Here is a 20,845-nt window from a genome sequence, read left to right on the forward strand (position 1 = left end):
TGTGAAGGTTACTTTATTTGGAATGTTATGATATGTATGGAGATTTTATAAGGTGGTGAAGTGAACCATTGAATGGATAGCTTTGAAAATCAAATGAAGAAATCCACGCCTACTTTCATAAGAAATTCATTCCAAAAGTCATATAAAATTAAATGTTAAATCTTTCTACAAAGTCAATTGATTTGGTGTCATCAAGTAACAATAAATCATCACAACATACGTACGTGAGAATATTAGTTGAAGAACCTGATTTAGAATCTGTAAAAGTGAGAATACTGACCTGAAAATGCAAGAATACTTACTTGGAATGGTGAGAATACTGACCTGAAAATGCAAGAATACTTACTTGGAATGGTGAGAATACTGATGTACACATAAATAAAGGTGACAATACTGGATTCATGAATTAATTAGGTCCATGTGATTAATTTTTTATAACAACAATTAGACGAAAGAACTCGATTAAAAAGACGAATACAAGTTGAAGAACTCAGCGAAAATGCAGGGCTACAATATGAAGTAAAATTTAGTTTGAGAGAGAAAGTAGTAAAATTAGGGGGAAAGTAAACCTATAAACAGCTGAGAGGTGGTGTGATGGTTCCATTTACAAGTGAGTGGAGTTGAAAGGAAGAGAAGGGGTTTTGCGAAGGTGGCATGGAGGAGGAGGAAGAAGCCCCAGACGTTATATGCTAGCTGGAAAACGTTCAAGGGCCGTTCGGTGGAAGCGCCAGCAGGTAGTAATTCCCTCTTTTCTTCATTCCTTAATTAACCTAGGACGCCGTGTTGGAGTTGTCTGAACACGGCATTGTTTTGATTGTCAAGAATGCGGTTGCCTCCAAGCCAAGGTTTATCTCAAATGATAGGTAGGTAGTAGGTACCATTCTCTTCTTTTCTTACCATCTTCATTGGATTCAGATTCAATATCCGGGTCCTGACATGCAGCTTCTTCTCAAGTATGTTATGTAACTAACTACACTATGCCCTTCCCTTCTCTTCTTTTCTACTTGAATTGAACCATGTTATGTTCTAATTACAAGTTAATCCAACATTTTACTAACTCCCAGCCAAGTATCTGTGTGATAGTCATAATGATGGTTTATTGAATAAGATTCTTGATAGCTTAATTTTCTTTAGGGCTCTACAATCAATCAGCCAAACAGTTTCATAGAATTGTCTTGTCTTTGTTCCACTTCTTTTTAGATCTGTAGATTCTCTGGATGCCAGTATTTGTGCAGAGATCAGGACAAAGATTCCAGATACAATTGCATGGGACTACAATTTTGAACCTGCAGGGGCAAACCCTTTAACCTTTACTGTTAAAGTATGTCAGAAATTTCAGATATCAATTTCAATGACTTATTATCTTCTAAATGACCCTTTTTTTTTACACTCTGCAATCATAAAATTAAAAGTGTGGATGAACCCTTTGATATGATAGGCATGGTTTTATGCTTCTATCGATTCTGAATATATATATATATATATTCTATGGAAAATACATGTATTCCTGAAGTTGATACTTGTGAAAAAAACACATATGTTTTGAATGATGTTAACTGATATTTTGATTATTATTAATCTACACCAAGTCTGCAGCTCTAAAGGAAGCTATTGAGGATCTTGAATGGCCTGGATCAAGCATCCAGATTATTCTAGAGCCAGAGCTTCCTTCTGTTACATTAAGAAAATAAGAGATCAACAGGTGCAACACTTGTTTTATTTAATTCTAAAGCCAGAGCCTCCAGATTATTCTACACCAAGTTTGTACTGTGTTGTTTTTAACTCAAATGATCAGATGCTGGTTGCTTTGAAATTTAAACTGACTATGTACACATTTTGTTTTTCAGATAGACTTCATGTATTATGTGAATTCTGAACTCTTGGTGGCATTTCAGTGTGATCATTGAGCTTCTTTCAAGTATTTTATTTTTCTTTTTTAAAAAACTATTATTTTTGTGTTAGTTGTCATTTCCTTGCCAGCAATTTTATTTGTTATTACTATGCTTGCTGTTAACAGGTACAAATATAAGTTCCTCAGAGCAACAACTTCTAATATGCCTAGCAGTGTTATTAAAGAAAATAGAGGAAGTAAGTTAAGCATTGGGAGAGGTGGAATGTTAAAAGTTCAGCATCTGGTTTCAATTGCCAAACCATCTGTGTCACACACATGTTGATTCAGTTGGCTATCAGCAACCAGGTAGAATAGCTCATATTGAATTCTTTGTGAAACCAGAGGAAAGTGAGGACTAAACGAATGATTATTAGTTATTATAAAGGTTCTGTCAAGTTTTTCTATGCAAACCATTAACTTTGCATAAGAAGATAGTCTTCCTCTAGGAGCTCTTGAAAAATATTACAAATTGGTTTGTATTCATAATCGTTTAATCTGAGTTTTAGACGGAACGAGCTTGGTAAGGCCACCGAAACTTCAAATAGAATCGTGGCAATGTTGCTCAGATTTTGAAATTTTTTTATGCATAGTTCAGTTGGTTTATAATGCTTTATGTGGGAGATAGGAGGTGTTGTTAGGAATTAACTTGTACGTGTGTACGGTTGGGATGACTTCTTTCAACCTGAGGTTTAAATATGTTTGTTTGTCGTCATATTTTTATTTGTTGTAAAAAACATGTCAAATAAATTCATAAACATAGGTTAATATTATCATTTAAGTTATATGACTTTGTGTAATTTGGACCAAAGTAAATAAAAACTGCACTTTTAGAGATTATTTTTTTTATGAATTTTCTTATTTTTAAGGCTAAATTGTAGTTTTAGTTCCTAATAATTTTAGATCTGTAATTTTGTTTCTTCTATTTCTAAATGAAGATATTTAGTCTCTTATTTTCTAAAATAAGTAATGTTTTATCCTTCTATAAGTTGATCATTTAAAGTCAAATGTTGACTTTGATGTGATATATTTGTGTTAATGTGGAGCTTAGGTAGGTTATTAACATGACGTTTATTTGATAAAAAATAAAGTGAAAAATAAAAAATGTTTCCGTATAAATTAAACTCATCCTTTATTCATAGACAAGGTAATAAATCACCAACATATTTATTTTATTTAATTAATTACATTAGTATTATTTTCTATGTATCATTAATCAACCGTTACTATTTTTTTAAAATTATTAAATTTATAAATTAAAAAATATTTAATATATAAATATTTTAATTTTATTTTATATCATTTATATGTTTTTATTTTAAATAGTTTACACATTTTTATTTTATCAATTTATAATTAAATTGTTTACATAAATTTTTTAAAATTGATTTCAATATACAGCTTATTTTTACCTTTTTTTTATGTGAAATTAAAAATATTTATATATTAAAGAAAACTAGACCATATAAGGAGGGCGCAAAAACGCATCTCCAAGGCCTAAAGAAAAGTAGAGCAAGAAGGCAGTTGGTGGTTGTAGAACATCCACTGAAAGCAACTAATGGCTGGCCCGTCGCGGTAGAAGGAGGCAACCTGGAGTCGTTCGTCGAAGCGAGGAACCTCAAGGTTCTTACGTGGAGGGAGCTCTGTGTGGAGGTGAGTGCGCTCTGGTTCTGAGTCAAGAGGGTCACAGCCTCCTCAAGGCGAGAAAGGAAGTGAGAATGTGTATTATCGACCATGGGAGGGATCAATGAAAGCCCCAAGTGATGGCGCTCTGTGAACAATGGATCCTGTATTCGAGGTCAGGAAATACATCCAGAAGGAAAGGTTAGAAGATAGTATTTTAGCTTTGAAATTCTTGTCCCCTTTCATTGATAACACACTATATATAGACTTACATTAGCTTAAAGGATAAGGACAACCACAACAGAATAGCGAAAATGAAACAAGCATAACGGAATCATAAAAGAATGGTTAGGCACTAACAAATACCGCTAACGGATGTTGATCCACTACTAACAGAATTCCGGTGCTGATTTGATATCCTTTAGTGAATAAACTCTTCCCACCTTTGTGGCCTTTTGATAATTCTTTTGGGCCTACGATTAGCCTCTAATTCAGGGTTGCTATCACTATCTCACTCTCACTTCTAGACTTGGGACTTATATTTCATTAATAAAAGCAACATGACAACATCCTCTGTGTCTTGGTATTTAGTTGCAAATTTTTCCATGTCTGTCTATTTCACACACACACACATACACATTGGTAGTTCATACTCTTACCATTGAAGGAAGAACCACCTTACCAGTTGGTCTTTGGCCAGTGCGGAATCATATATAATTTTCTGAAGCAAACCAGATACCAACGGTTAACGGCTAGCCAGATTGTGAAGGTTTAACACTTGCATTTTTGAACTCGCATATATCGTAGTAACAACATAAATAAAAGCATTGGTTGCATGGTCATTTGATCGATGATGGCTACTCCATTGCTTGTCAAAAACTCTCTTCGCTGCACCCAATTGAAGAACCATTTTGCCCGAATGATTAATTAAGTTTTTCCTTCGATAAGGGCTCAATCGAAGAACCCCATGCGGTGTTCGACTAAATGTCCCACAGAAACGTGGTCACCTGGACGGCCATGATCTGGCAACAACCATATGAGTGCATGGAGTGTGTTTCCTCAAATGCTCAGAGATGGGGTGAACCCCACTGCTTTCACCATATCATCTTTTTTGAAGGCCTCTGTAAGGGTTTGAAAGCTCTTCCATGTGGCCAGTTAGTTCATGCTTTGGCCTTCAAGATTGGTGTCCAAGGATCATCCATATATATTGATAATGCACTTATGGATATGTATGCCACTTGTTGCAATAGGATGGATCATGCAAGGATGGTTTTCGATGATATCACAACCAAGACTGATGTTACCAGGACTACTTTTATCACTGGGTACACTCATAGAGGAGGCGCCTAAGGTGGTCTTCAAGTTTTCAGTCAAATGTTTCTGGTAAACTTCTATTTTATCCCTCTTGTTCTAAATCTAGGTCTACTTTTATTTAATTGTTCGACTTATTAGTAGTCTAAATATTAGTATTGTACAACATAATTTCTTGCTAACAAACAGGATGAAGGAGCGTTAAGTCTCTTCAGCTTCTCAATTGCAGCTAAAGCTTGTGCATCAATTGGATCGGGTATTTTGGGCAAGCAGGTAAATGCTGCAGTGGTTAAGCATGGATTTGAGTCCAACCTTCCTGTCATGAATTCCATACTGGACATGTACTGCAAGTGTCATTGTGCATCTGAGGAAAAACAATTATTCTCTGAAATGACTCATAAAGATACCATCACATGGAATACCTTGATAGCTGGATTTGAAGCATTGGATTCCAGAGAGTCTCTCTGCATATTTTCGTGAATGGTATCAGAAGGTTTTAGTCCAGATTGCTTCTCATTTACTAGTGCAGTAGGTGCATGTGCTAACTTAGCAGTTCTGTATTGTGGGCAACAGCTTCATGGTGTAATTGTTCATAGAGGCCTGGATAACTTAGAAATATCCAATGCGCTTATTTATATGTATGCTAAGTGTGGAAATATAGCTGATTCACATAACATATTTAGCAAAATGCTATGCACAAATTTGTCTCCTGGACTTCAATGATGATTGAATATGGGGATCACGGATACGGTAAAGAGGCTGTTGAGTTATTCAATGAAATCGTCAGATCAGGTATTAAACCAGATAAGATGGTATTTATGGCAGTTCTAAGTGCTTGTAGCCATACTGGACTAGTGGACGAAGGGATGAGATATTTTATATTAATGACCAGCTATTATGATGTAACCCCTGATATAGAGGTATATGAATGTGTGGTTGATTTGCTTGGACGTGCTGGAAGAGTAAAGGAAGCTTATCAACTAATAGAGAGTATGCCATTTAATCCAAATGAGTCTATCTGGGCAGCCCTTCTTGGAGCTTGTAAAGTGCATAAACAACCCAGTGTGGCCAAATTAGCAGAGCTTTGAGAGCTCTGGATATGAAGCCAAATAGTGCAGGAACTTATGCGTTGTTATCAAATATTTATGCTGCTGAAGGAAACTGGGCTGATTTTGCCAGCTCAACGAAGTTGAGAAGTATTAAAAATAAAAGTGAGTCGGGGAGGAGTGGATTGAATTGAAAGACCAGGTTTGCAGTTTTGTTGTTGGAGATAGATTTGTCTCTTCCAATGAACAGGTGTGTGTGTGAAGTTTTGAAATTGTTGATTGTGCATATGAAAGATGTTGATATGGACCTGATTTAGACTGCAATGTACATGACCTGCAAGAAAATAACTGATCACTTAAATCAAAGCTGAAAAGACCATGTTATTGCCGAAAGCTTCTAGATGATTCTCTGGTCTGTTACTTGTTCCAAACACAATCAACTTGGTTACAGATAACAGGAAAGAGTCGGTGCACGGGGGAATTTGACATTTTTCTTGCGAAGTGTTTGCTTAGTTTAGGTTAGAAATCAATGGAAAAGGAGTTGGAAGAAGGGAAGGGATGAATATTTTTCATAAAGTTCTGGTTTTTTTTTCTCTTATGATAAAATAAATTCAATAGGAGAGATGAACACCAAAACAGGTGGATGAAGAATCTTCCCAATAGCAAACAAAACGGAAGTTGCATTCCTATTAGATGTCAACTAGCCAAACCATGGTCTTGAGAATGAGAGGTCCTGGTCCTGAGTTCTACAATGCAATAAACAGAGAAAAACGTAGAATAGCAAAGTAATTTTTGTATAGACGTCATTTATTCATTCTGTAAACGTACATATAAATATAACCGATGCTTTTGTGAATTTAATTTGTATATTTAGAATCAAATGATATTTGATACCAATCAATAAAGAAGAAAAAAGTGGTGTTTACTGAACAGGATCGCCAAAGAAATTCACAATAAAATTATCATATTTGAAAACATATTCATGATTTATGATTATATTTAAATAAATTAAAGATGAGCCAAAAGATACTCACTGTCATTGCACTATATACAAGATGATCCATAAATCTACTAAAAGGGATGGGACAGGAAATTATTTAATACTAAATATTAAATAATTAAATTATAATATTTAGATGCATTATATCGTTTATTTAAGTTGTGGATGTGGCTCTTTTAAATCATACAATTCATCAATATGTATCAAACATCAATCATTTTCTCAATATAAATAATCAAACAATATGTTAAAAATCTTTCATTTTGTTTTTAAGCTTATTCTTGTCACTAATGTAATCACAATCCTACTAACAATTTAATATTGACTGAACCATAACAATATGTAATTCTCAAAAGAGTCAATAGCTTCCCCCTCCCCCATGATTATTATTGGTTGGGTATTACTGTTAGAATTTATGTCTCATGTGAGAGGCATGTGACTTATATAGGGACTAATAAGTAAATAATTAACGATTAAGGATTAAATTGTAATTGGGCTTAATAGGAGAAGTTTCTAGGGTTGACTGCTACTTGATGGGAGTAGTGGTTATAAAAGGGGTTTAATACCCACTAACGTGAAATAAGGTCCCCTTCCTGACCAGAAAAGTGTTCTCTCTCACTCATAGCCATCACTAACGGAGAGAGGCAGAAAAGAAAGGTCAAAGGAAGTGAAATCTTATTTCTCTCATCTTTCAAGAAAATCAAAGCGCACCGGAGAGAAGTTCCTATGAAGAAAGGTACAAGTCTTCCTATGGAGAAAGGTACACATCATTATCTATTGTTGTTTATTGATTATTTGTGAGAACCATAGGTTTCAAGATCCTGTTGTTTCCTATCATTGATAGTTTAGGAAACCCCTTAAGAATATTTACATGTGGTATCAGAGCATGTGTTATGAAATTTATGATTCTCCAAGAATGATTTAATTTCTCCCAATTATGTATGAACCCTAATTATGAAATTTAGGGATAATTTAATTTCTCTCAATTATGTATGAACCCTAATTATGAAATTTAGGGATAATTTAATTTCTTTCAATTATGCATAAATCCTAATTATGAAATTTAGGAATTTTATTTTCCGCTGCATGTATTGTTTTATTGGCAATATTTTGTTATTGTTGAATACCAAATTTTGGAGAAAGATTATTTGAAAACTTATGATTATCGGAGAGAAAGCTACACAACATGTATATATTAAATTTGGAGAAAGTTTTTACTTCTAATGGTGAAAGAAAGGAAGCGTGCCATTAACGTAAAGATTCAATTCCAATTTTGAAAAGCTGCGCAGGTTCGTTTGTTATGAAATTTTGGAAATTGCTATTTGCAACCTTATGTTTGCTATTTCCAATCCCACTTGATCCTTTTTTTTTTCAAAAAATTATTGTTGAAGGTGATTAAAGGATTGAAAGTTTATATTCTGTAATTAAATTAATGTGAATGTTTTGCAATTATTGGTAGCAGTAAATATATGTATATGCTACATATTTGCTTGAACGTGTTTGAATGCAAAAACACAAATAAATGCAAATATTATTTTATGGCCTGGAATGAAATTAATAGAATGGCTATGAATTGTTAATAGCAATAAGTATGTGCAGACCATACATATTTGGTTGGAATTAAATGTATGTTGAATTTGTTAGTCACCAAAGTGGCCAAATTTGTAAGGTTATTTAATTCCAAATTAATGATTATTTCAATTATACTTGGTTGAAATTAAATGTATGTTGAATTTGTTAGTTACCAAAGTGACCAAATTTGTAAGGTTATTTAATTCCAACTTAATGATTATTCCAATTACTCATAGAATAATGGATGCTAAATTATATGATTATTGGTTTATGGGTAATTGAAATTCATTGTTATAAGGCATTTATGGATCGCCCAAAGGTTGATTAGTTGTTCTTATAATTAATGAATATAATTGTAGGCAATTTGTGTGTATCATTAGTTTTATTTATATGCCCAAAGGAAATAGATATTACTAATTGGTGCATATTTAATTGTCAAATAATGTTAAAATTTTATTAGCATCATTATGTTTGTATGTTGTGTGTTGGTGTATCACCCAAAGGAAAACATCAATATACATTAACTGTTATCTGAATGAATCATATGTATGACATGTATTTTATGTCTCAAAACACTTATGTGAACTTTATTATGTAATATATGTTTTGAATTCATTGGATTCTTATGTATCATCTGAGCCAATTTTAATGGGCTTAACTTCTCTGACTGAAATGAGCAAGTCCAATTTCACCTTAGTGTTTTGGATCATGATCTTGCTATGTTGGAAGAGAAGTTTGTTACTTTTATTGATGCTAGTAGCAATGAAGAGAAAGTCCATTATAAAACTTGAGAAAGATCTAACAGACTCAGCCTAATGTTGATGAGAATGACTGTTGCAAACAGTATTAAGACAACTCTCCCTAAAATCGAAAGTGCTAAAAAGTTTATGTGATTAGTGGGAGAGTGCTCTCAAACAGCTCATAAGTCTGTTGCTGGGACATTAATGAGTACATTGACCACCATGAAGTTTGATGGTTCACGTACTATGTATGAACATGTCATTGAGATGACAAACATTGCAGCAAGACTTAAGACCTTGGGAATATAATGGCTGTGAATGAGAACTTTCTTGTTCAGTTTGTTCTAAACTCATTACCGTCTGAGTTTGGCCCGTTCTAAATGAACTATAATACCATGAAAGATAAATGGAATGTGCATGGATTGCACAGTATGTTAGTTCAGGAAAAAAAAATAAGGCTTAAGAATCAAGGAAGTCACTCAGTTTATTATGTAAGCCACCAAGGAAATCAAGGAGCTTGAAAAGAAATTTATGAAGAAGCATGATAAAGGCAAAGGGTCATTAAAGAACAATGACGACTCTTTGCAAATCCAAAGGAAGGTATCAAAGGGAAATAATTGTTAATTTTGTAGGAAATCCGAACATTTCCATAAGGATTACCTAAAGTGCAAGTCTTGGTTCGAAAAGAAAAGTGAGCTTAATGCTCGTGTATGTTTTGAATCAAACTTAACTAAAGTTTTCCATGATACATGATGGATTAATTTTGGATGTATGACTCATGTTTCTAACATTATGCAGATATTCCTTACAATCCAAACCATAAGCCCAAATGAGAAGTTCATTTTCATGGGGAATAGAGTGAAACTCCAGTGTAAGCAGTCGAGACTTATTGCGTAAAACTCGACACTGGACATCATTTAGATTTACTAGAAACTCTTTATGTACCTAGTTTATCTAGTAATTTAGTTTCATTATCTAAACTTGATGTTACTGGATACTCTTTTAATTTGGTAATGAATGTTTCAATTTATTTAAACATAATCATCTCATTGGTACTGGTATTCTTGTGATGGTTTATATAAATTTGAAATAAACAATTTGTATGCTGAAACTGTTTTAACTCTGCATCATAATGTTGGCACTAAGCATAGTTTAGTGAATGAACGATCTGCTTTCTTGTGGCATAAACGTTTAGGTCACATTTCTAGAGAAAGGATGGAAAGATTAATAAAAAATGAAATTCTTCCTTATCTAGATTTTACGGATCTAAATATTTGTGTGGGTTGTATTAAAGGAAAACAAACAAAACATACAAAGAAAGGAGCTACAAGAAGCACTCAGCTTCTTGAAATTGTGTATACTGATATTTGTGGACCTTTTGATGTTAGTTCTTTCAGAAAGGAATGATACTTTATCACCATTATTGATGATTATTCACGTTACAGTTATGTCTACTTACTGCCCGAGATTTCTTAGGCAATGGATGCCTTAGAAATTTACTACAATGAAGTAAAAGGGCAATTAGACATAAATGTGAAAATTATTAGATATGATAGAGGTGATGAGTATTACGGAAGATATGATGAAACTGGGCAACACCCAGGTCTATTTGCTAAGCTTGTTCAGAAACGTGCATTTGTGTGCAATACACAATTCCCGGTACACCACAACAAAATGGTGTATCAAAAAGGCGGAATAGAACTTAGACTTTATCCGTATCCTTGTGGATGTATACCTTGAAAACTGCCATGTAGTTGTTGAACAGGGTTCCTAGTAAGGTAGTTCCAAAGACACCTTTTGAACTGTGGACAAATAGGATACCTAGTATAAGGCACCTGCATGTTTGGGGTTGCCAGGCAGAAATAAGGATTTATAATCCGCAAGAAATAAAATTGGATACAAGAACAATCAGTGGATATTTCATTGGTTATCCAGAAAAGTTAAAAGGGTATATGTTTTATTGTTCTAATCATAGTATGAGAATTGTCAAAACTGGAAATGTAAGGTTCATTGGAAATGATGAAATCAGTGGGAGTACAGTTCCACGAGAAATGGAAATTAAAGAAGTTAGAGTGTAAGTCCTTTTAGCTTATGCCTCTAACAGTAAGGTGATTGCTCCTTCAGTTATTGCTACAAAATTAATGAAGAGGAGCAACACAATAATGAACCCATGATGCATAATGAACTTATTATGGAAGAACCACAAGAAGTAGCATTAAAGAGGTCTCAAAGAGAAAGGAGACCAGCTATTTCGAATGATTATGTGGTATACCTACATGAAATAAAAATAAACTTAAGTATTAATGATAATGATCCAGTTTTGTTTTCACAAGCTATAAGTTGTGATAATTCTGAGAAGTGGTTAAATGTCATGAAAGAAGAGATAAATTCCATGGAACATAATAGAGTTTGGGACCTTGTAGGATTACCAAAGGGTTGTAAAAGAGTTGGTTGTAAGTGGGTCTTCAAGACTAAACGTGACTCTCATGGTAACCTTGAACGTTACAAGGTTAGACTTGTTGCTAAGGAATTTACTCAGAAAGATGACATTGATTATAAAGAGACATTTTACCGGTCTCACGAAAGGATTCTTTCAGGATTATTATGGCATTAGTAGCCCATTATGACTTGGAGCTACATCAGATGGATGTGAAAACTGCCTTTCTTAATGGAGATTTAGAGGAGAATGTTTGTATGGACCAACCAATGGGGTTCTCAGTTGAAGGAAAGGAACACATAGTGTGCAAACTAAAGAAATCAATATACAGTCTTAAAGTAAGCTTCCCGCCAATGGTATTTGAGGTTTAATGATGCCATTGTTTCCTTTAAATTTAAGGCAAATACTGTTTATCAGTGTATGTATCTGAAGGTTAGTGGGAGTAAGGTTATTTTTCTAATTCTGTATATTGGTGATATCTTGCTTGCAACTAACGATCTTGGTCTTCTTCATGAGACTAAGAAATTTCTCTCTAGAAACTTTGAAGTGAAAGATATGGGTGAGGTAAGCTATGTGATAGGGATAGAAATATTCCATAATAGATCACAAGGATTGTCAGACTTATCTCAGAAAGCATATATATCGATAAAGTACTAGAGAGATTCAAGATGAAAAGGTATTTAACATCACCTATTCTAATTTAGAAGGGAGACTAATTTAGTCTCGCAAAATGTCCTAGAAATGATATGGAACGAAAATAAATGAAAGCTATTTTGTATGCATCAGTTGTTGTTGCATCTGAAAGCTGAATTTGTAGTATATTTTGAGGCTACAGTTCAGATTAATTGGTTGCGGAACTTTATTTCAGGGCTTGGAATTGTCGACAGTATTGCTAGGCCGCTGAAAATGTATTGTGATAACTCCGCAACAATATTTTTTTTGTAAGAACGACAAGTACTCTAAGGGTGCTAAGCATATAAAATTGAGGTACTTTGTCGTGAAGGAAGGAGTTCAGAAACAAAGAGTGTCAATAGAACATATTAGCACAAACCTTATGATAGTTGACCCTTTGAATAAAGGATTATTGCCCAAGACATTATAGAACATGTTGAAAGTATGGACATTATTGTTATTGATGATCATTAAGTGTAATTTACCTTATGTAATTTTGCTGACACTCTGAGCTCAATTATGATATGTTTCTGATTACCTGTTCTCTATGTTTGCATGCATGTTTGTGTTAGAGTAATGTTAACAGGTTTTGTCTTGAATGAAGACATTATGTTGGACCAATTATGTACTCCTAACTAATGGTCACATTAAGGAGAAGACTAATTTGTAGTACATGGAAGGGACTATGTCGATTAGATGATGTACAACCGCCATGACTCAAATTGGTTTCTATTCTTAATCATGAAATTATGATGTACCCAATGTATAGAACAATTTAGTCAATTTTAATGCGCATTATGTTAGTTAATCTATTTATTTATTTAGTCCATAATGTTTAATGTACTCCTAACTAATGGTCACATTAAGGAGAAGACTAATTTGTAGTACATGGAAGGGACTATGTCGATTAGATGATGTACAACCACCATGACTCAAATTGGTTCATATTCTTAATCATGAAATTATGATGTACCCAATGTATAGAACAATTTAGTCAATTTTAATGCGCATTATGTTAGTTAATCTATTTATTTATTTAGTCCATAATGTTTATTAATGTCACATGAGCCAAGTGGGAGAATGTTAGAATTTATGTCTCATGTGAGAGGCATGTGACTTATGTAGGGACTAATAAGTAAATAATTAACGATTAAGGACTAAATTGTAATTGGGCTTAATAGGAGAAGTTTCTAGGGTTGACTGCTACTTGATGGGAGTAGTGGTTATAAAAGGGGCTTAATACCCACTAACGTGAAATAAGGTCCCCTTCCTGACCAGAAAAGTGTTCTCTCTCACTCATAGCCATCACTAACGGAGAGAGGCAGAAAAGAAAGGCCAAAGGAAGTGAAATCTTATTTCTCTCATCTTTCAAGGAAATCAAAGCGCACTGGAGAGAAGTTCCTATGGATAAAGGTACAAGTCTTCCTATGGAGAAAGGTACACATCATTATCTATTGTTGTTTATTGATTGTTTGTGAGAACCATAGGTTTCAAGATCCTGTTATTTCCTATCATTGATAGTTTAGGAAATCCCTTAAGAATATTTACAATTACATGTCATAGCTTGGTCCTTATAGATTTCCTTAGGCCTACATATCGCTAAATCTAAGTTTGTCGTGATTAGAGAACTCCCTTCTTGACCATTTGAAGGCTCACCCGTATTCCGAAAATAAAATTAATTGCTTGACACAGGGTTATGTTCATCATTGAGGAGACTCCTTATCCTAGATTTTCTACAACATCCTGATTTGATTGTGCAACATTACTTTTAATCGGCAAGACCACCAAAGAAGAGCCTAGGCATAAAATCACTTTCATTGGACATTGTTTTTTCTCATTCTTACGTATATTACACACGTGTGAACACTGAACACATTAATAATAGGCACAATTGTCTTATTTACCCCTAAGCCTACTAATATGTTTGTTAGTTACGCTAAATTTTTATTGTTCACCAAATCGTTGGATTTATTTGTTTTTATCATAATTATAAATCTCCTGTGTCTTCGATTTCTATTGATCATAGTTTCTGGTTTATTGTTCTTTTAATGTTGATTAATATTAGTTTTTCTTTTATGTAACTATCAACTATTTTCCATATAAGATAATCGAGCTAATTAAGTAGGATTGTGAATGATTGTCAACTAATGGTTGGAGATTGATTTTCTCCTCCTTGTACTTCTCCAATATCGGCAATCACTGCAATTCTAAGCATGATGATCATAGCAGTCGCAAGATGAGCCAAAAATGTGGAGACCATCATATCTAGCATTATACTATTTGCCTTTAAGATTGAACTTACCAACCATTGGTACATTAAGGTCAATTTCTGCACACATGATTTATGCTCATTTCCTAGGAAAATGGCTATAACATGATTTGTTTTATTTTTATTCCCATAGAGGGGAGGGTAAGTTGTATTCCTCTTTGGAATGTGAGAAGTTATTTTCTTAACTCCCTTATAACTTTCATTTTAACTTATTTTTTACTACAATTATTTTAAATTTTAAAACATTCTCATAATGTTAAAATCTAACCAAAACAAATTTTTAAATATCCTCTGAAATAACATTCCCACTAATAATATTTATGGGAATATAATTCCTAAAAATACAGTGTCATACCTTAAAACACCCTAGGAAATAATTTGTTTCCCATCCAATTCGAGCCTCATTACTCCTTCATATAGTTGATTTCTTACAATATGTTTCGGCACAATATGCTTTCCATTTCTCTGGCTTTGAAAAACATCTATATCTCCATGACTATCGCTTTAAGAAAATTTCAGCGAGAAGTCAATCTCAACATCATCGTCATACTAAATGTTCCTGTAATAAAGTCTGACCTAGGTTTATGAAACCTAATTTAAAAATATTCAATTGAGGCAAATATAATCCGTCTTCTCAGTTCTGTCCAAGGGATTCTTATTCACATGTCTCCCCTTATTCTCGGTTACTGTCATTCCTAACTTAACTTCCCATTAATTGTTATTATAGGTTTCTTGTGGCTATATTTTTTCATAATCATTACTGTTTCAGAGGGAGTTACATGAATGGATATAACGTTACTCATGTAATATTGGTAAGTAACCGACCATAGACAAACTTGTGGGAAAAGTCCTAAGCCGATCGGCCAATGATTGGTGAGGTAGACTAAAAAATTAAACCTAATGTAATGGCGGTGGTGTTAATTATAGGGTAATGGTGAATCAAAGAGAGTGTTGTTGACACCGAAAGTGAAATCAGTTGAAACTGTGAAGGGGAATGAGATTGGTGTGGGGGCAATAGTTGAGGTTAGCAGTGACAGTGGAGCTTGGTTTGCTGCTACTGTTGTTAAGGTAGTGAGGAAGGACAAGTTCCTTGTTGAGTATCATGGTCTGTTGGCTGATGATGATTCCCAGCTTAGAGAAGAGATTGATGTTCTGCACATTAGGCCTCATCCACCGGATGCTGATGTTGATGGTCAATTCAGTCTTCTTGATGAACTTGATGCTTTCTACAATGATGGTTGGTGGGTTGGTGTGATTTCTAAGGCTCTTGCTGATTTCAAGGTATGTAGTTTACTTTAGGTCTTCTAATGAAGAACTAGAGTTTGAGCACTCGCAGTTGAGGCTGCACCAGGATTGGATTGGTGGCAAATGGGTCATGCCTTGTAAGGTATGGATATTTACTGCTACTCTTTTTATTGTTCATGTATGCATGTTGAAACTTTCTTTTAAAATTTCGCATATCAGCTTACAGTTAAAAATAGGTTTTAAAAAATGGTTTGTGACGTTATTGTGACATAATTGCAGTCATATCATCAAGGTTATTGTGGTCAAGGTTTTCGGGGTCTCCATAACCACACCGTATTGACAGTAATCACAATTGTGGCCACATCAACTGGAATATTTCATGACATCAAGAATTTCTAACCATGATTTCGACTCCAATTTAAAACCTTTAGTCAAAATCAATTGTTGCCTTGTTATGATTGACTTCAATCCTCTTGTAGATCTTTGTGAGTATGTTGGATTTCACCCCCTGCTGGAAGGCAGGGCAGGTTTTGGAATTTGTGGCTTCTTAGGGAATCAATTTAGGATGTGGAGGCATCTGTTGATATTTTTAGTGGGAATGAATCCTCTCATTAAATTTTTAGTGAGGATTGATTCCCATTTTTAAGTTGATGGCTTCTTAGGAAGAAAATTGCATTTAATCAGATTTGAATAATTACTAACTTAAATTCAAGTCAGAGATTTTTAAGCTTAGTAGGTCGAAATCAAGGTTTTAAATAGGACCCTATTGCGGTGTAGCATAGTAGAGCAGCCCCAGGCTGCTACAGTGGGCTGCCACGGCAGCAGACTGGTTTAATGTGGTGGTCGTGCCGAACCAAATATCGGCTGAGATAGTAGTGCTATGTGTTGACTCTAAAGAAGTCCTTTAAACAGAGACATTAGGGCTTTTTATAAGGGGCGAGGGGAGGTATTTTTGAGATTTCAATTTGCAAAAATCAAATATGCCTGCCGCTATAGTAGTGAAAATGGTAAAAAAATAAAAAAGAATACTTGAATTCAGAAAATGCTGATTGATGATTCCCCCATATGGGAAACTTCTATTTGACTTTTTGTTGCTATTTACTTGTATGTTTCATTGTTTTTTATAAGGCACCTATTTCGTTTTATTATTAAAAATATGCATGTCATGACTTTTGAGTAATTTTTATCATTTTTGAGAATCTATATGCACATAGCTATACAAAAAAATTTGGAATAGTGAGTATCCCGCTATCTGCTATCCCCCTATAATGTTTTTGGGATCGGCCACTATGTATCACTATCTGGTATTTAAAACGCTGGTTGGAATGTCCAATAAAAGAAACTCAGGCCCTGTTTGGAATGGTTTTCAGTATTCAGTTTTAAAATTTAAAAAAACCAAATCCAGATTTGTCTTCACAATGGTGGTTTGTATTCGCAATTGGTTGCAACGTTGCAGTGGTTTGTCTGTAACCAGTGGCGGTGTGCGGCGGTGGTTTGTCTTCAAGACGATGATTAGTCTTTGGTCCCTTTGCCTGTGTTGGTGTTCCAACCAGAGGACTTTGAAGATGGTTTGCAGTATGTATTTTGCCTATTTGAGGGTTGGTTCAATAGAGACGATAGATGTGAAATGACTCAGGTTTTCATTTTTAATTTTAAAAAGTTGTTGCAAAATATCTTAAGCATACCATCCGAACAGGGCCTTGGTAGGTTGGAATTTCATTTTTGCCTACTTGTTTTTGTGGTCCAGAATATCTGAAGCATACCATCCAATCGAAATAAGCATTATTATTAGACATTACAGTCCCATAGTCACAGTTACTAAACCTTCATAAGTCATGAATGATCATTTTTTTTTTGGTGTATAATGACACAATGAGGATGGAACCCAAGTTCTCATGCATCTACCCAACCTCCCACCACTGGGTCAATCCTATCGGCTTATTAACAATCTAATTTACTACATAATCATCTGTTGTCTGAAAGGAGGTCTTTAATGATGTGTTTGGTTTTGAGAATGAAAATAGAAGAAATTTTTTTGAATTAAAATAGAGGATAACAGATATGGGTCCCACTGAAAAAGTACAAAATTTCTCCAATATTATTTTCATCTTTCCTTCCAAACACACTATAAAGGAGGGTATGGAATCTAGCACTTGGGTCTTGGGCATCCAATAGACCTATCCATATTGTTCTTTACAGCATCTATGACTGCTGGCTTAGTTTTGCATCCCTCTCTAGTACTTGGGTTTTCAGCATCCAATGGATCTATCTATTTTGTTCTTTGCAGGAACAAAATCAAAACTTGCTCCAGTTGATCTTCATGTATGACTGTTGGCTTAGTTTCACCCCCCTTCCCCCCTCTGACAAATCATGTTGTGAGCTAAGATAATGGGTTCAGGGATATGTCTACGAAAATAAGGGGTAAAGCATACGTGAGGAACAAGTAAAGTGAAACTAAAACGTATTTAGATATTTTGCAAACAAACTCAGTTTAGGAGTGATAGTGTGTATTTGGTTGGAACTCACTTGTTGTAGTTGATGAAGATCAGTAATTGATATACCCTTGCATTTCAAGTTACTGAGCCATAGTCTTTGACTCATGCAAAAATATTTTGTTTCGAAGGTATTAACCTTCGATGCTTTTGGTTTAAATTTTTTTAGGCATTGAAGTTGTGAACGCTGAAGATAGCAAGAAGCAGAAGAAAAAACCCGATTCAGTTCAGTCACTCATTAGGACTTATTAGTTCGTATGAATCAAAACTTAAACTCATCTTGCTAGATATGCTAATGGCCATTTTAGAACTCAGTACATACTCTGGAATTGCAATTTGTACTTAAGGGAGGAGCAACTTTTCCTTTTCTGGTATGCTGGTTTGCTATGTCGCAGCACATAATTTTAATTTTTCGTAATGTTATCTTGTGCCGTTAAAAACATTAGATAAGCAATCAAAAGCAAAAGGTTTTCATTAAAAAATGTTATCAATATGCCCTATAGTATTTTTTTCATGCATTTCCAAACTGAATTTTTCATAATTCTGGAACTTCGCTTGTGTTTATTAGTATTATCATGTGACGTATTGTGTTGCTATTTGTTATTTCTTTCCAGTTTCCATTTGACGAGATGAAAAGCATGTGAATGTGATAGCTTCACTTATAAAGAAGTCCAATCTGGTTTTGCATTCGTGCGTGACTTTCCTTTTCGCGCATTTAGTTTGGCAACTAGAACAGGATGGGTGTTGGTATGGTAGTGGCCTAGAATACTTTTCTTTTCTTTTAAAACATCTCAATTAAGCTACAAATCGCTCATCATTTATTCAATTTTTTCTATTATCATTTTATTTATTTTGATATTCAGTAAATGCGTGATAAATATTTTTTATATGCTCATTTAATTGTAAATTATTTAAATATTTTCACACATTCAATTATAAATTATTATACAACTAAAAATTGATAATATATGTTTTAAAAAAAGTTATATTTGGATTAATTTTTGCTTTCATTCAAAGTGCAGGGAGCTGCTATGCCTATATCCCTGAAGCCGATACTGATACTGATACATAGCTAGCTAGCCTAGCTGTAGATCAAGAGAAAGAAATTGAAAGCATTACAACTTAGTGCAAGATTTAGATAAGCCTATAATTAAAATCAACTTATTATCATATCATAACCAACCTTCAAAATGAGAATCAAACCTCTTGAACTTCAACAGCACTGGCAACTGGTTTAACTTCCTTGAGTTCTTCCTTAACTTGTTTCACTTCCTTGTGTTCTTCCTCCTTTTCCTTAACTTCCTTAACTGGCTCTTCAATCTCGAAAGCCGAGACGGGGAATGTCCTGAAGAGCCCCGAAGGAGTCTTGAAAGTGATCTTGCCAGTGGGAGGATCATCAACAAAGATCTCACTGAGTGTGATCCAAACCAAGAGCTCCTTGGTTTTCACACCAGTGAGCTTTTTGATCTTACCAACCTCAACATAGGCAGTGATCTCAGGAGCATAGGAAACCAGCTTCCCAATCTTCTCAAACTTGTGGTTTGTGCTCTTCTTCTGCTTCAGCCACACAAACCCACTATCCCTCTCATACCCACATTCCTCAATGTCCTTCAATGGCAAAAGCCCATTAGGTAGCCCTACCTCCTTTAGCAGCAACTTTGACTTCTCTTGGCAGAGTTCATCTCCATGATACACCTCTGCTTTGGCTTTGATCTCTGCAGTCACTAGAGACATTTTTTTCTTTTTTCTTTTTCTGATATCAGGAGTATCAGTTAACGTTTGTTATGTGATTATGAAGGATCAGGGGAGATAGGTGGGGTTCATATAGCTCTAAAGCTATGACTTTGCCCTTGTAACTCTCATAAACTTCAACAAATGCCACTGGCATGGTTCGTTATGTGCCACATACTGACATTAATTTGTAATATGTTGTGTTGGGTGTAATAGCTCCTCACTGTTAAGGTAGTTGGTAGGCATAACGTGTGTCTTAAATGCCACTTACTACTGCATGTCGTTAATACATAGCTGCAATCATGGTTTTAAATTGCAGTTGCAACTCGATGGGTCAAAAAATATTTATATTTATACCGAAAAACTATTTAAAACCATGGCTGCAGTTGCATTGAAGAGTGTTCAAATGAGTGTCTTTTTTGCACTAACTTTTTTCACGAAATTTGTTTGTGGCAGGTGTCCTCTTGCTCTTTCTTACAGCTATATCAATTTTTAAGAAAGTGATTCGGTGAAGTGGAAAAACACGTATTTACCCAGTGACTGCTTGCTTTACAACTGTTGGATAAAGATTGGATGGCTTAGATTATAAATGGCGTTTTGAATTTGGTAAATATTAGTCATTTGATACTCATCCAACGGTTACAATTTGCTGATTGGATGAATGCATGTTATTGACTCCAAACAATTTGGTGGGAATGATAATTCTCCTCATTCATTTTAGGCAACCAGTTTTTAAAATCCTGACTATTGAAAACAAATTATAAATATTAAATAATAAAAAATATAACTCAAAAAACATTTGGCCATTGGACGCTGACT

At 34.4% G+C, this 20,845-nt stretch overlaps 2 protein-coding genes and 1 pseudogene across 3 annotated transcripts; 2 read left to right on the top strand and 1 right to left on the bottom strand.

The window, feature by feature from the left end:
* The first annotated feature begins 37 nt into the window (after positions 1-37).
* On the top strand, positions 38-2,587 carry LOC114371987. 2 transcript variants are annotated; one of them, XR_003658092.1, is made up of 5 exons: positions 38-734; positions 823-863; positions 1,201-1,321; positions 1,590-1,918; positions 2,018-2,587. XR_003658092.1 is itself a non-coding variant. In XM_028329345.1 (5 exons), the coding sequence occupies exons 1-4, from the start codon at positions 687-689 to the stop codon at positions 1,905-1,907; spliced, it is 270 nt and encodes an 89-aa protein (XP_028185146.1). In that variant the 5' UTR covers positions 38-686; the 3' UTR covers positions 1,908-1,918; positions 2,018-2,587. The 2 variants fall into 2 exon arrangements, 1 of the variants encoding a protein (XP_028185146.1); XM_028329345.1 differs by having other exon boundaries at positions 1,848-1,918.
* Positions 2,588-3,668: 1,081 nt separating this feature from the next.
* Positions 3,669-6,735, top strand: LOC114371744 (annotated as a pseudogene).
* A 12,527-nt stretch (positions 6,736-19,262) lies between these two features.
* Positions 19,263-20,096, bottom strand: LOC114369526. The gene has a single exon (XM_028326757.1). It carries the CDS (start codon positions 20,027-20,029, stop codon positions 19,493-19,495), a length of 537 nt encoding a protein of 178 aa, XP_028182558.1. The 5' UTR covers positions 20,030-20,096; the 3' UTR covers positions 19,263-19,492.
* Between the last annotated feature and the right edge of the window lie 749 nt (positions 20,097-20,845).

This window comes from Glycine soja, chromosome 10 (genome assembly GCF_004193775.1).
Source record: "Glycine soja cultivar W05 chromosome 10, ASM419377v2, whole genome shotgun sequence".
Classification (NCBI taxonomy): domain Eukaryota; kingdom Viridiplantae; phylum Streptophyta; class Magnoliopsida; order Fabales; family Fabaceae; genus Glycine; species Glycine soja.

What these genes read in the sequence shown, in the direction of transcription:
- LOC114371987 (XM_028329345.1), top strand. Translation starts at nt 687, where the DNA reads ATGCTAGCTGGAAAACGTTCAAGGGCCGTTCGGTGGAAGCGCCAGCAG. An exon ending in TTCGGTGGAAGCGCCAGCAG is followed by an intron (nt 735 to 822) that starts GTAGTAATTCCC and finishes TTGATTGTCAAG; the next exon opens with AATGCGGTTGCCTCCAAGCC. An exon ending in AGGTTTATCTCAAATGATAG is followed by an intron (nt 864 to 1,200) that starts GTAGGTAGTAGG and finishes ACTTCTTTTTAG; the next exon opens with ATCTGTAGATTCTCTGGATG.
- LOC114369526 (XM_028326757.1), bottom strand. Translation starts at nt 20,029, where the DNA reads ATGTCTCTAGTGACTGCAGAGATCAAAGCCAAAGCAGAGGTGTATCAT.